Consider the following 15,177-nt stretch of genomic DNA (forward strand, 5'->3'; position numbering starts at 1 on the left):
GAGCGAATTTCGATGTGGCAAAAGACTTCAACAATTGTATAGGGATTGCGAGAAATTGTCATTGAATGGCATTGTATCGAGTGGCATTGTATCAACAAAGGTCGCAGCCATTGGATTGAATGCATCAATGCTATCGGTGCCGAACAAGGTTAATAGACTATTCGAGCCAATGATCTCAATTTGATCGATACAGGTCATATTCTCAAAGGTATTATGTTCCTGAGAAATCACTGTATCCTGAGAAGTCACCGATTGCGAGTGCTCATTGTGCTGCTCAACATGATTCGCCTCATGCCAAGGCCGAGGGAGATGGTCAGCCAAGAATACTTGCATTTCGGTGGCTGGCGGCGAAAATGGACTCTCGTGCCGGCTCAAAGCAGACTGCATTTGCTCGGGGTCATCGGGCACTCCCAGCCAGAACGCTATATCGACATCGGGAGATGACGGGAAGTTGGGAATTCCGTCCTCAAGAATCGCTCGACTGGAAGATTTACCGGTAGCCCCGTGTCGGGGGGATACATTGCGTAGGATATATTCAAGTTTTTCGCGAACACCACCCAGGTGGTAGCTAGAGGAGCCAAATATCCTCGCAACGACCGGGTTGGTTTGGAGACCTTGCAGACCACACACAACTCGATAATACAATGCAGCGGCAACCCAAGCGGGATGGATCTCACTTTCTTTGCGTGGCCTCTTTTTGTTGTTCTGCTTGTCCTTTCCACACAGGGCCACGTACAAACCAGGGCAAAACTCCTGAGACATTTCCGCGAGCTTTCGAAAAGACAGGATCAAGATATAGAACGAGACGAGTCGCCCGGTGCTGATTTCGAACCAGGACGTACGGATTCGAGCTCGCGCCAAGCCTTGAATGGCCATGAACAATTTGGCAATCTTGAGTGCATACCAAACGAGCGTATTCGGTTTGTGTTGATCTTTGAATTTGACCAGATCCACGAGGGGAAGGACGCTGGTAACGCCAGCAAGGAAATCATGGACGGGGCACTCTGCTTTACTCGATAGTGTGATGCTGGACCTCTTTGCTGTCCAATGCCATGCAGTGCAGTCTCCGCCATATGTTTCGCGGATATTGAAAACTGCGTTGAATGCATTCATGCGTTTGAAAACTTCCTCACTCATACGTTGCAGGTTATCTTTCGCTTCTTGGGATGGGAAGCCAAGGATCGTAAGGGAGTTTCCCGTAGGTGGCCCAAGCAGGCACAGGTCTCCCCAGCTTCGAAAGCAGATTCGATTGCCCTTAGAAGAGCATGGAGAGCATGGTGTAGTGGTTCCACATTTCTTCTTGGCTCGATAGCAAGCCATACACGAGCCACCAGCTTTCTTAAGGGCAGCGATATCTTCTTTCTGTTGCTGGATTTCGGCCTTGTTACGGGGGACTTTTTCACGGATCTTGTCAGACCTTCCAGGGTCTGCTGGATCCCATGAAACGAAGCCATCGGGAAACTGCTCTTCGAGAGGGAGAGACGGCGGACGTACTGACCCGAGAGACGACTCGGTTTCATCGCTTTGTCCACGTCGAGCACGCTCATGTTGAGCCATGGGACATTGCCAGAAATTTTTGGCGCTGGAAGGCCATGTCGTGTGTCGAGAGTTCGAGCTCGTTGGGGATATGGAACTTTGTGGTTGGTCTTCAATTATGGTAAATTTCATTGAATCAAAACAAACAGGGCCACCAAGAACACCAAGCTCCTGCGCTTGACTTTTCATTGGGTCTTTGTCGGGTTCATTGGTTTTTTGAAGTATGCCTGAATCTATGGGCTGGGTCTCACATGCCATGGGTGTTATTGACGAGAGTTGCCATGTCTGTGGCATTGGATGTTCGATATTGAAATCAGAAAAATAAGGCATGTCTGATGCGAGTGAAGATATGGTCGACTAGAAGGTCAGAAGTCAGTCTCAAGAATTCAGAAGACGTGGGAACCTCGGACGAAGAGCATCGGGATATATGATGACCAGATAAGGGATGGATGGAACTCACAGGGTAGACAGACTCCGGTATATGCGGTGGATTCGGTGCGTATTTACGCCCGCGGTTTGGATGAGAGAACGGAGACGGCTGATGCCGCGTAGCAGCTTGTGCTATCATGGGTTCGATGATAAATGAGAGAAATGGCAGTGATCGAGATGAAAGATCGTCAAGCAAGAGCGAAAGGACGGGCTCCAGGTAGAGCCTAGTAGCAAACTAATGTCTGTACTTGATCAAGTTGTCGATCCTTTGCCAAGGTAGAGAAGTAAAGAATGACTGATCTAAAGTAAAGCTGGAAGAAGATACTGAGAACCTTCAAGATTACTTGAATCGGACTAGTAACAACTCAGCCAAAGCTTGGCGCAACCTTTGGCTGAGCCCTTCAACATCATAGTGAGCCACAATGTCACCTGAGGTGAAGAAGGCACGACCAGGCCCATGGAGGCCGATTCCAGATCGGGTAATGTGGTAGGTAAGGTTTGCCTAGTGGAGTTTCTGGGGTCCAACGGTGGAAGTATGAGCCTTGGAACGCTGTCATGTCATAGTTCCATCTTAGGGCCTAGACACATACAGTAGGTGATCAAAACAATCAATTCCTTTGATATGTACTGTTCAAATCACGGTCTCTCTGTGTGCCGAGATCCAAGTCCTCCAGGAAGGTACGACCGAGGAGTTCCTCTGGTAAGTAATCCTGCTGGACCTTGCCGTCGACATAATTTGGATTGTACTTGTACTCTGCACCATAGCCTAGCTCCTTCATAAGCTTAGTTGGAGCATTCCTTAGATGAATAGGAATGGGCAAGCCCGCGATTCCAGGCTCGTTCAAGGCGGAAAAGACGTTGTTCAAACCACGGTATGCGCGAGTACTCTTTTTTGATAGCGCCATCGCCACAGTGGCGTGTGCCAGATTGATTCGTGCTTCTGGGAGTCCAATCTTCTCAACGGCTGAATGTGTGGCTATAGCAAGTGACAGCATGGTGTTGTCCGCCAGGCCAATGTCTTCGGAAGCGACAACGATCAGCCGCCGAGAGATATACAAGGGGTCTTCACCGGATTGAATCATGCGAGCAAGGTAGTAGAGCGCTGCATCTGGGTCACTCCCTCGGATGGACTTGTGAAAAGCGGAGATCGTATCATAATGCTGGTCCCCAGCACGGTCATACACAAGCGTCTTGGTCAGGGATCTTTTGAGGTCCTCCTTGTCCATTCCAGGCCGTTTTGACAGATCCATAGCTAACTCCAACAGGTTTAACGAAGTGCGAGCATCTCCATCGGCGAATCTGGCGAGATACCGGATCAGCTCCTCGTCCACCAGTTCGGAGGGCGAATAACTCGGGCCTTCAACTCGGAGAGCACGATGAAGAATCGCAGTGATGTCCTCGTCGGTGAGTTTTGCGAGAGTAAATGTCCGGCAACGTGAGAGCAACGCATTTTGGACTTTAAATGACGGGTTTTCCGTTGTGGCGCCAATGAGCGTGACCTGGCCGCTCTCCACCGGGCCCAAGAAGACATCCTGTTGTGACTTGGAGAAGCGGTGAATTTCGTCACAGAAAATAATTGTTTTTCTCCCCGTGAGCCCGAGTTCACTGCGCGCCTCGGCGAATATCTTCTTGCACTCTGCCACGCCGCTGCTGGTACTGTTTATTTCCACGAATCTGCTGCCCACCAGCGACGAAATGACTCGAGCGATTGTTGTTTTCCCTGTTCCTGCACTGCCCCACAGTACCATGCTCGGTACTCGGTCCTGTTCGATGAGTCCGCGAAGGATCCCGTTCGGTCCGACAAGTTCCTGGCCGCAGACTTCTTCTAGGGTTTTAGGTCGCATGCGTTCCGCGAGAGGTGCTGCTTTGTGGAAGGCGTTGATCTTTGGACGTTTTGCTTGTGGCTCTTTGGAGTCACTCTTTGCTTGCTTTGGCGCATCTTGTTCTCGTGTGGATTCCGCTTCCTCGATAAATGATCGCTTGCCGTTGAGAGCGCGCGGGGTTGTTATGGGACGCGATGGGGACTCCTTGGGGGCATTCGACTGGGCAGAAGCTTTACGCGCGGACGGAGTTTGGAACATGCTCGGGACAGGTCCCTTTTGAAAGGACGACAATTCCCCTGGAGAGGAGGACGGTTCTTCGATGAAGCTCTGGCAGCCTGAGTCAATATGGTCATTGATCTTCAACTGAGGGACCGATTGCTCGCATATTGGGCAGAGAACCATGATGAGCAGAGAATGATATGGTCATCCACTAGATTACTCAAAAGTTCTTCAAGGTGAGGTAAACCTAAAGATTATAACGTCGGGGGCGACGCGTTGAACGCGTTAATTAGTAAGTCATAGGCCTTGGTGCCTGAAAGTGGGCAAACAACCAAATGCCTACTAATGATCCTTCGTACAACATGGATAAATGATATGTAGGTACATATGTGTACCTATCATATGTACACATATGTACCTGTATGTACTGTATAACCTCCGAATAGCGCGACGACAATCCAAGTCCCTCTCGGGACAGAGCCGAATGCGGAGCACGCCATCCGTGGGGAAATTCAACTTTCTCCATATATTCCCTCTCTCTCCTTTTGTTCGCTCATGATTTCCACTCGGAACATCCTTGCTCAATCTCAGAACTGCAGGTCTAGGAACCTCTTCTCAGCCCTTTCCGTATTACCCCGGCCTACTTACGCAAGAGCGATGTCGGCGACAGCTCCGCGACCCGATCCCTTTCGCCCCGCCAAGCGGGTGGCAGGACAGCGCCAGGATGTTTGGTATGCGACTTTGGGAAATAAGTTGAGAAAGACATACTAAATGGCGATTCAAGGTCGATCGTCAACGAAGCTGCGGCAGCTTCGCCAGTTCAGCCGATTGTGAACATGGGCCAAGGGTTCTTGTGAGTCACAACAATTCGACCTCAAATCACTTCAAGGAAAATGAACTGACAGATTTTCTGCGCAGTGGTTATAACCCTCCCAAGTTCGCTCTGGACGCTGCGAAGGATGCGCTAGACCGAGTGGAATGCAACCAATACTCTCCGACGAAGGTAGAGAATGTCAACGAATCTACGCATGGTTACACCAATACTCATAAAATATAGGGCCGACCCCGTCTCAGACAGGCTATCGCGGATGCTTACTCGCCCTTCTTTGGCAAGAAGCTGAACCCCGAAACCGAGGTCTCTATCACAACTGGCGCAAATGAAGGTGAGAGATCGGTATAATGTACCTAGAATTGGAAATTTGGCGCTGACAAGTAACAAAAAAAAAAGGCATGCTCAGTGCCTTCATGGGTTTCATCGAGGATGGTGACGAAGTCATTATCTTTGAGCCCTTCTTTGATCAGTAAGAAGTGCTGAATTTGCAAGAGGATTTGAGGGAATACTAATTCACCTGGAATAGATATATTAGCAACATTGAGATGCCCGGCGGTACTATCCGCTATGTCCCCCTTCACCCGCCCAAGGATGGTGCCACCAAAACCTCTCCTGCATCGGAGTGGACTATTAACTTTGAGGAGCTCGAAAGTGCCATGAACCCCAAGACAAAAATGATTGTAAGCCTGCGACTCCAAAGTTCTCATGAATACTTATGCTAATTGTATCAGGTCCTGAACTCTCCGTAAGCAGTTTTGATTTGAAGAGACGGGAATGGTCTCAACTAACTATGTGTTCATAGGCACAACCCCGTCGGCAAGGTCTTCTCACGTGAAGAGCTTGAGCGCATTGGCGAACTTTGTGTGAAGTACAACCTTATCATCTTGTCTGATGAAGTCTATGACCGTCTCTTCTATGTTCCCTACACTAGAATTGCTACCCTGTCCCCAGAGCTGTACGAGCGCACTTTGACCGTGGGCTCAGCCGGCAAGGCCTTCTACGCCACTGGTTGGCGCGTGGGGTACCTCATTGGCCCTGAACACCTGATCAAGTACGTGGCTGGTGCGCACACCCGTATCTGTTACAGCAGTGTGTCACCTCTCCAGGAAGCTGCTGCTGTTGCTTTCGAGCAGGCAGAAAAGGAGGGCTTCTGGGACGAGAGCCGAACAGAAATGAAGGGAAAAATTGAGCGGTTCTGCGAGGTCTTTGACGAGCTTGGTATCCCGGTATGTTATGACCCACTTCCTCGTTGTCAAGCTCACTCTACCATGTATTGATTTTGCTGACACTGACCTCTACAGTACTCTGACCCTGAGGGCGGATACTTTGTGCTTGTCAATATGGCCGCTGTGAAGCTCCCGGCTGACTATCCATTCCCGCCCCATGTTGCTAACCGTCCTCGTGATTTCAAGCTCTGCTGGTTCCTCATCCAGGAGGTTGGCGTGGCTGCTATTCCTCCCACTGAATTCTACACTGATTCCAACGCCCACATTGCTGAGGATTATCTCCGCTTTGCGGTGTGCAAGAACGATGATGTTCTTGAGACTGCCAAGGAGCGCTTGAGAGGGCTGAAGAAGTATATCACCCAGTAAACAAAGAGTTGCAGGAATTTTATATGTAGGAAGTGACGAGATATGCATAGAAGTCTTACGATGCTGATAGAAAATTGGATATAAAGATGCAAACCACATCCCCTAGAAGCCCATTTCTGCATATATCTAATTGCCCTACACTATTGATCTACCAGTACATAATTTTCATGTACTGCTACTCCTGTGTAACTCCCGGCACCTCAGTGCATCTACCTAGGCACAGCAGGACAGAGGCACAAACACACAACGGTCTTTGTTTCTATCTACATAGAAACAACGGAGGGGGCGATCAAATCCCCCTCCACCCCGTCACCACCACCGAAAGCATAATACAAGAATGGGCATCCCGGACCTGGAGGGCATCCACCGACTGAACACTGATAATATCTCTCCAAACCAGCCACCCCAGGTCCAGGACCCCGGTACAAAGAAAAGGGCTAGGGAGGGGACGGCTCCCTACCCTGGCCAGCCGTTTTCACGGCATCTCCAACTCCATGGGGCCCGTTCCCGCCCCGTCCCAACCTTCGCCACGGCAGAAGGTCCGCCGGTCCATTGAAAGGACCTCCGAAAATCCTCCCCCACACGTGCGAGCCACCACGTCGCTCACCGAAGGATGGGTGGCTCGGTGCGCCCTCAGAATCCAATAGTTGGATTCGAGGTATTCGCACACTCTCCGGAAGCCCAACCCCATACACTGGTTACCGAGCAACGTGGGGCGACGCTCGCTCGCGCAGGTCGAATCCTCGCAGTGGCGTCGGTTGGCACCGACCCACTCCGTCTCACAAGCATGCCGCAAACCAAGACGGCTCTTATCGATGGTGTTACCCATCTCGAGTCCCATCTGGTAGCGCAACATGCTGTCCATGTCCTTGTCACTGGCCCACATGTCGTGAGCCCGCATCCAGTCCCGGACAAGCCGGTAAAGATAGTCCACGAGGGCTGGATGTTCAACCGCCGCTGAAAGAAAATAAGAGTCAGTATATAATCTGAAAAAAGGGAGTGGTGAGGGTTGTATGATATCAAATTGCGAGGAAGCTGAGAGAGAGAGTCCAATGAAACTTCAAGTGAAAGTGTAAAGAAGCTAAAAGTGAGATAAAACTTACAGAAGAGACAAACTGCAAGGCACCGGCGGAACCGGTCCTTCTCTTCGGCGTTCTCAAATCGCACAATGTGTGCGATTCGAGATGAACATCGCAGCCCAACGTGACTGGCTGGAGCGTCCGCAGCCTTCGCCAGGTCGTCCCACTCCGCGAACACGAAGTAGTCACCTCGGTCACGGGCGGAACTGAACCACACCGCCTGACGATGGCGCTCAGGGGTGTCCCACTGGTGAAGGCTGGGAAGCATTGGTGGACCCACGAGAACGTCGTATGGAATCGAACCGGCCAAGAGCTGCTGCGGGTAGACAGGTCGGGTCCCACAAACCAGCCAATGCATCTTGACATCCTCCCACAGGTGGTCCTTGCCGCAGTAGCGGACCTCAGAAAACGGTCCGCACTTAGGGCAAACAACGGAGACTCCATCCCCGAAGCCACAGAGGACTTGGCAGCCGTGCTTCTCGCAAAGTACAGCGATCCTGCCGAAGTCCCACTGCGATTCAGGGGACGGAGCCCCGATGTTGCCGAACTGCTTGGCTGTGGGAGTTGGTTCATCATCCTCGAACGACTCGGGTGGAGACGGAGAACGACCTTCCACACCATCGTCCTGGGAAGAAGCATTGGAGACGGGGCGCTCGAGCTTCTCACTGCGCTCTTGCTGACGCTTCATCAAGTTTTTGCGCTTCCGTCTTTCCTGCTTCCTCCTCTTGTATGCAGTCTTCTTGACATGTCGGCTAGACTCGGTTGGAGTTTGGTCGTCTGGCTGGACGGTGTCATCTGTGTTAGGTTTATCTGACCCAAACCCAGCTGAGTCTGTGGTAGACAAGTTAGAAGAGGCACGGGGAGACGATGGAGGGTCGGCCATTGGGGACGAGGATGCGGTGTCCTGGCCCTTGAATCGCCCTGTGACCTTTAGTTAGCATGTATTTAAAGCAGAAAATATGGAGAAAATCATTTTGTACCTAGACTGGCCATGTCAAAAGACTCACTTCGACGCAAGGCTTTTTTCTGCGCCTTGTGGCCGTCAAGGTACTCTTCAGGGTCTAAATAATGATTAGCTACTACTTCCGCAATGATATAAGGAGCTGAAAACTTACCGGAGAACCGCACCTCGTCCCTCTTGTTCGAGACAGGGCCCCCAAGCCCAATCTCATCCCCCCCGCGGAGTGAGAAACAGCTGATCCGAAATCTCTGCTGGCTCATTTCTATCCGCATTCACTTCCCTTTCCCCATCATCCTCATCTTTCTTCCACGGGATATCCATAGGTGTGAAGAAACATGAAAGTGAGGATGAGGGGAAGGGAGTGTGGGGGGAGAGATGGGTTTGGGCTGTCTCGAATGATGAAGACAATGGGGTAGTCAAGTCATTGGGGGTAGGGAGCCGGGAGGCATTGACTGTTTGTGGGCCAGCAACTGCCGCAAGTTGCTGCTCAGTCGGGACATCCTGTCGAGCACTGTCCTGCACTCCCGGAAGTGAATCACACTGGTCATCACGTTGATCTGTGAAGTCGGCTGTATCCTTCTTTCCTGTGTTGCAGCCAGAAGAACTAGACAAACCAGGTGTGCACTTGCGCTTGCCCTTCCCTTTGCCCTTTGACCTTCTGATGCTTTTCTGGGTATCAATTCTGAGTGTAGATACCTTCTTTGTCAGCTCCTGCTGGGTTGACTCTTTCTTTGTCGACTCTTGACTTCCCATAGTCTCCATCGTATGTTCTTGCCCTAACACTGACGGCTCAGGACTTGGCACAACCGAGGCATTTGACTTTTCATCCGCTGAATTTCCTTCTTCAGCTCTCTTTGGCAGTCTCTTTGATTGCTTCTTGCCTTTATTCCTCTTGGTAGAGGGAGAGGGGTTTTGATCGAAAGGTAACCCTCCAAACAATTGGTTGTCTATGTCGCCAGTCTTTGCCACCAGCCATTGAATGCGCAGCCAAATCCGGACTGGAAGTGCCATCCATTTGCCGTAAATGTTCTGTGATACTTTAGTCAAATCCCAAAATTGGTGAAGTTTGTATACTGACAGGGTCGTTGCTGGAGAGCTTTCGATAAAACTCATCATGCTCATCAACGGTGACCATTAATTGCTCCTCATGTCCCGAATTTCTGGCACCCACAAACTTGAACTTTATGGTTTGTGAATTTTCTTCTGCCTTCATCCAGCTCACTCGGCATCCTGATGTCTCCCACGGGGTCGTCCATTTGATGTAATAGCAGTCCTTCTTTGGATTTCTCGACTCCCGATGAGCTGGTACAGAGCCAGCCTCGATGTTGCTCATGGATACACGTTTTGGGGATATGAAGAGTGCTTCGATCGATCTCAGGATCCCCAGCATGCCACCGGGGTAATCGGTGGGGACCTTAAAGTCAATACGTATGATATCGGACTCTGTGATGACAGCCTCAAGATCGCATTTGGGATTACCAGTGGGGTTGTTTCCCGCGATGAATGTCGGCCAAGAGGTCCGCCAGTCGTGGATACTTATCCTCAGCTGTCCATTTCCCAGAGAAAGCCCAGTCCTTTCATCGTTCCATGTCTGTAACCTGGGTGGAGTCATTTTGATGTCTTCCTTTTCGGATGTGTTTGCTTTGGAAAGCCCCATCTCAGTTTGAATTGCCTGAGGACTGAGCAGCTCTGGCACCCGAACTTCAAGTTTTGCATGCTGCTGAGTTTTGGTTGTATCACGCTCTTTGCATGGATGATGGTGATCCTCTCCAGGCGCAGGTTGGGGAGTCTTGGGGGAAATCTCGCCGTCAACAAATTTGCTGAACATAGGAGCCATTTTGTGAGATGATGATGATATGTTGACTTTATCTCATCAGCCATTGACTCTCCATCGAGACTTACTTCATTCGAGACTTACTGAGCGGAAAGAAGAAAGAGGTATTTGATATTCTCGGTCGTGTGTTGGAACAGAGCTGACCATGTATTAGTTAAGGTCCTTCAATATTTGATGACATGGTCTAAGAGAGACTCACTCGATGATAGGCAAAAGCCTAGATGTGTTTTAAGAAGTGTGACCAGCAGTCTTGTACTGCTCAATGACTTTTCTGATGGGTAAGGTAGGCCCTTGTATGGGAAGCATGAAGAGCTTACCAAATACTCCTCGGTCGGAACAGGGATCTCTTCAGTCCGAAGTTGTCCTCGAGGGCTTCGACAGAAATGTCTTGCTGCAGGAAACGTCAGTAAAATGCAAGATGGGCGATTTATTTTCGCAACGAATGAGTTGCCAAGATTCGATCTTCAAGACACTGAAGGCTGCGAGCTTTGGTCTCACATAAGGGTTGTGCATGTGTGTTGTCTCGACCATGCATCAGTCAATAAAGCCATGCAAGACATAGCTTCACGGCAAATGAATCTGGTGATGCATGTCAAGACTCACAGCCTTTGAGTGTCCTGGGAGATAGTCTTGGTAAGGTCCATGGGCATCATCGATGACCCAACGTGCGAGCATGTGCGATGACTTACTGTGTGGAGCTTCAAAGCTTGACCCGCGCGTCTGTGGTATGCACCATGAGATGAAACAAGTTCTTTGATACAAAGGCTTTGGTCATTCAAAGAAATGAAAGATGTGGTGATGCACAAACCAAAGTTACTGTGTCTGCGTGGAGGTGAAGAGATTCAAAAGAAAAGAAGGTGAGGAGAGATGAAGATGGAAGGAGACGAAGATAAGAAGTGGGACAGCTTCGATATTCGACAACAATGGAAGAGACAAGCAGATTATGCACGTGCTACAGCCACACAGCCTTCAAGGGAAGTTACGATTGACCATATGAATGTGACGGAGATAAAGATACGCGCATGTGTCTCTTCTCAAGAACTGTCTTGTTGTGGCTGATCACATGGATTGAGAGAAGCGTCGATTTATGGGGCAATTTGGATGATATCTACCAACCAATCATCCTACAGTTAGTTCATGATTATTATCAAGCTACGGTTGCCATCCCGACCATTATTCGACCAAGGTGCTCTGAGCGGGAAGGCTCCGCTGAGTTCTATTTCAAAAGGACCAATACGTGATACGATCTCGCCGTATTGATCAAGCGGTCTCACGGTGGAATTGAAAAATTAAAACAATACGACTCGCTTGTCACCCCAACGTAGATACCCAGAGCTCACATAATATCGACATCCTATCCCTTTCACAAAAATTGATCTCTATCAGAAACGGGTCTCTCCTCAGTCATATACCATGGTGTCAGCCTCCGTTCACCAGCCAACTACACCAAACGACGGAGCGAAAGGACTGGCGTGGAGGTTCGGAAACCAGGAGAACAGGGTATCAGACGGACAATGCCTTTTCTTGGGCAGTCTCAAATGTTCTTTTAGCCATATACTTAGGAATTTGATCTCATGTTTATGACCGTTATTGCTTTATGCCAATATTTACGTAGAAGCTTGAGAAAACACACGTTGAAGCATGCACCTGAGGAAGATATTGGAAATGATACCATATAAATGCCGGTGCAGTATTCAGAGACTCGTAAATTATCATAAAACAAACATGCCCAAAGGAGTTAGTTGGGAGTCCTCAAGACTTCTTGTCATGCAATTCAAGACATGTTGTTGCAAGTTGTTAGGGTGCAGCTCAGTCACGTGCGGTCACGTTTTGCACGGACTCGATGAATATCACGTGATACGTCTCTTTCTACGCCGGCGACCACAACTCGAATAAGCGTAGAGCAGTTTTTTTATACACCCCACTCCTCGATGAACTTGCTAGATAAGCTACAATCATGATGGAATATAGTGCATCATGATCACTTATCTTTTTATTTACAAAGATTGTATATGTGGAAATTTTTCTCTGCACTCGAATGTGCGAGTCTGTGAATCGAATCACAGACTCGCACATTCGAGTTAAGCGGCAACAGCCCAAATAAAGACTAACTCCCAAGGTAGGGTCAAACAACATCCATATCGTCTACTCACATGACACGGGAACAAGCATGATGTTAAATCAACCAGTCGTCGCTCTCCCGCTATTGGCTCTCAGTCGTGGGCGGCTAAGCGCCCATGGAGGCTATATTTGGCAGCTTGTCCACTCCGGCGCTTTTGACACTCACGGTAGCCAGTGACACGCACAGATGCTTCATGAAACAAACCATTGCACAGACCCCTTGTCTTCAGTCTTTATTTTTGTATATTCTTTGTTTCGAAATGGTCACGGTTCATTCTGATTGGGGCTGTCTCGACTATACGGGGTTGCCAAGATCCATTAAGCAGCTTCTTTATGAGCAATATCGGGGCCATTGTAATGCTGCTGCCGCCCAGGATGTCTGACAATTTCCAGGTGACGTCTCAAGCTGCTATATTTGACGCTTCATTGTCCCTTGTTTTATTTTGTTTGTATTGTTCTTAGTCCGCCACCCGATCTATTCATCTATTGACCTCCCCATTCATTCAACATCTATAAGAAATCCTATACACCATACCATGTCCCCCCTATAGGTTGGATTTTTTCCTTTGCTATCTTCATTTTCTTTCAAGCCCCCTCTGTGTTAATACAGGCTTTGCATATTTTTTTCTCGATTTAAGTACGCTTCCAAGCATTCTGGTCTTCGCTGGACGAGATCACACCCGAGACATCTAACCACTATCACTTTCGAAGAAGGAAGGAACAACCACAATGGTATTTACTCGATCTGGGAGGTCGATCTTTCCATTGCTCCCTCCTTATGGGGCCCACGATTCAAGCACCGGGCGGATAATTCCTCTACATCCAGATGGTCTCACACCATATCTCGGTCTGCGAGCTCGACTTTCACAAGTATGGATCAATCGATGGACGATACTTTTATTACTTGTTCTTTTCCGGGTATTGATCGCAGTTGGCGATTTGCAATCCAATATGGCATCTGCCAAGCGTGAGGCCCTCTCTGCGTGCACGTCGGTGGAATCCATGGGTAGTGCGATGGCTTCAATGCCCTACTACCTATCCAAAGGCACCAACGAGCTTGTGGCTTCTTCGGTTGATGAAGCCGTTTCTGCGCTGAAGTCTGTGCTGTTGATGACCATCACAGGCGTTGGGGAGATCCTCTGGTTTGTCATAAATATGATGTACTCTACCTACGCCTGTCTTATTACAATGGCTGTCCGCGGCACAGTAGGAGCCGGGATTGAATTGATCAAGGAGGCTACTGAGTGGATCAACAAAACTCTAAAGACAATCAGCGGTGACATTGAGAGTACCGTTGATAAATACAAAGACGAGCTGAACTCATTTCTCGAGACAATCAACAAGGTGGCCAGCGTGTTTTCGGATGATCCTAGCCCAATCAACCTCAACAGTACAATCAGTACGCTGGAAAATCTGTCTCTTCCATCATCAGTCAACCGCACAGTCGAAAAGCTGGACAATATCGTCCTTCCCAACTTCAAAGAGATCCAGAATTACACCAAGACTCTCTTTCAAACGCCTTTCCAAGAAGTTAAGGACTTGGTTAATGAGACTTTGGGTGCTTACAGCTTCGATCGATCTGCTCTCCCTGTCCCTGCCAAGAAACAATTGGCCTTCTGCAACGACAACAAAGGAATCAACGATTTCTTCGATGGCGTTACCGAGATGGCACTAACAGCACGCAAAATCTTCATTGCTGTCCTTATCGTTGCTGCTATATTGGTGTGCATTCCAATCGCGTGGCAAGAAATTCGCCGATGGCGTTCAATGAAAGAGCGCTCTCAGTTGGTTCGCAAGGAAGCCCATGATCCAATGGATGTCGTCTACATTGTTTCACGACCATACACCGCTGCTGCGGGTATCAAGGCAGCAAGCCACTTCAGCAACAGCCGCCGACAGATTCTCGTGCGATGGGCCATTGCCTATGCCACATCCTTCCCTGCTCTTTTCGTGCTAGCTCTTGCACTAGCAGCACTATTCTCTTGTCTGTGCCAATACCTGCTCCTACACTCAGTGAAGCAAGCTGTTCCCGCATTAAGTGCCGAAGTGGGAGAATTTGCAGACAAGGTCGTCGACGCACTAGAAAGTGCCTCAACAGATTGGGCCACCGACGCCAACAAAGCCATCATCAATCTCGACACTGACCTAAACCACAATGTCTTTGGCTGGGTCAACAGCAGCACCCAGGCCATAAACGGAACCTTAAATTTCTTCATCTACAACACCTCCAGCGTTCTAAACGAGACTTTCAAAGGCACTCTACTCCAAGAACCCGTTTACGAGTTGTACGAGTGCCTCATCGGCCTCAAAGCCGAGGCACTCCAAAAGGGTCTGAACTGGGTAGCTGAGCATGCACACATCTCCCTTCCCACCCTCCCAAACGACACCTTCTCAGCCGGTGCGTCCTCCAGCATCAACGATAGCGCCAACCCCTCCGACAGTTTTCTCGCCGACTCAGGCGACGAAACAGCCAATAAAATCACCGAGGTCGTCAACAGCGTTATCAAGAAACTCGAAGCAGCCCTGCGCATTGAAGCCATCATCGCCACCATTATTCTCCTGCTCTGGGTGTTCATCGCATTGATTGGTATCACTCGCGCCATGATGCTTTTCTGGAGTCGCGAGAAGCACCGCGGCGAGGGGGCCAGGGTCATATCCTGGATCCCGTGCCGAATGGCGGACCACCAGCCCATGATCCGAATGGTTTCACTGAAGTTCCACTTACTGCCATTCCGAGGACTATGACTGGCG

The 15,177-nt window shown here is 49.4% G+C and overlaps 5 protein-coding genes across 5 annotated transcripts; 2 read left to right on the top strand and 3 right to left on the bottom strand.

Moving 5' to 3' along the window:
- Window positions 1-27: 27 nt before the first annotated feature.
- Window positions 28-2,104, bottom strand: N7500_002235 (uncharacterized protein; the record flags this gene model as incomplete). The annotated part of the gene is made up of 2 exons (XM_056673381.1): window positions 28-1,893; window positions 1,940-2,104. 2 exons carry the CDS (start codon window positions 2,102-2,104, stop codon window positions 28-30), a joined length of 2,031 nt encoding a protein of 676 aa, XP_056533906.1.
- A 469-nt stretch (window positions 2,105-2,573) lies between these two features.
- Window positions 2,574-4,190, bottom strand: N7500_002236 (ssDNA-dependent ATPase MGS1; the record flags this gene model as incomplete). The annotated part of the gene is made up of 1 exon (XM_056673382.1): window positions 2,574-4,190. The coding sequence occupies one exon, from the start codon at window positions 4,188-4,190 to the stop codon at window positions 2,574-2,576; it is 1,617 nt and encodes a 538-aa protein (XP_056533907.1).
- A 372-nt stretch (window positions 4,191-4,562) lies between these two features.
- N7500_002237 (kynurenine--oxoglutarate transaminase) lies at window positions 4,563-6,431 on the top strand (the record flags this gene model as incomplete). The annotated part of the gene is made up of 9 exons (XM_056673383.1): window positions 4,563-4,738; window positions 4,792-4,860; window positions 4,926-5,010; window positions 5,065-5,170; window positions 5,236-5,308; window positions 5,366-5,519; window positions 5,571-5,584; window positions 5,642-6,065; window positions 6,141-6,431. The coding sequence occupies 9 exons, from the start codon at window positions 4,563-4,565 to the stop codon at window positions 6,429-6,431; spliced, it is 1,392 nt and encodes a 463-aa protein (XP_056533908.1).
- A 475-nt stretch (window positions 6,432-6,906) lies between these two features.
- Window positions 6,907-10,308, bottom strand: N7500_002238 (uncharacterized protein; the record flags this gene model as incomplete). Its single annotated transcript, XM_056673384.1, has 6 exons — window positions 6,907-7,388; window positions 7,535-8,431; window positions 8,518-8,571; window positions 8,626-8,719; window positions 8,748-9,500; window positions 9,550-10,308. 6 exons carry the CDS (start codon window positions 10,306-10,308, stop codon window positions 6,907-6,909), a joined length of 3,039 nt encoding a protein of 1,012 aa, XP_056533909.1.
- Window positions 10,309-13,377: 3,069 nt separating this feature from the next.
- Window positions 13,378-15,171, top strand: prm1 (pheromone-regulated protein PRM1; the record flags this gene model as incomplete). The annotated part of the gene is made up of 1 exon (XM_056673385.1): window positions 13,378-15,171. One exon carries the CDS (start codon window positions 13,378-13,380, stop codon window positions 15,169-15,171), a length of 1,794 nt encoding a protein of 597 aa, XP_056533910.1.
- Window positions 15,172-15,177: the final 6 nt, after the last annotated feature.

The sequence above is a fragment of the Penicillium coprophilum genome (genome assembly GCF_028826855.1).
Source record: "Penicillium coprophilum strain IBT 35676 chromosome Unknown utg000002l_segment0_segment1, whole genome shotgun sequence".
Taxonomy (NCBI): domain Eukaryota; kingdom Fungi; phylum Ascomycota; class Eurotiomycetes; order Eurotiales; family Aspergillaceae; genus Penicillium; species Penicillium coprophilum.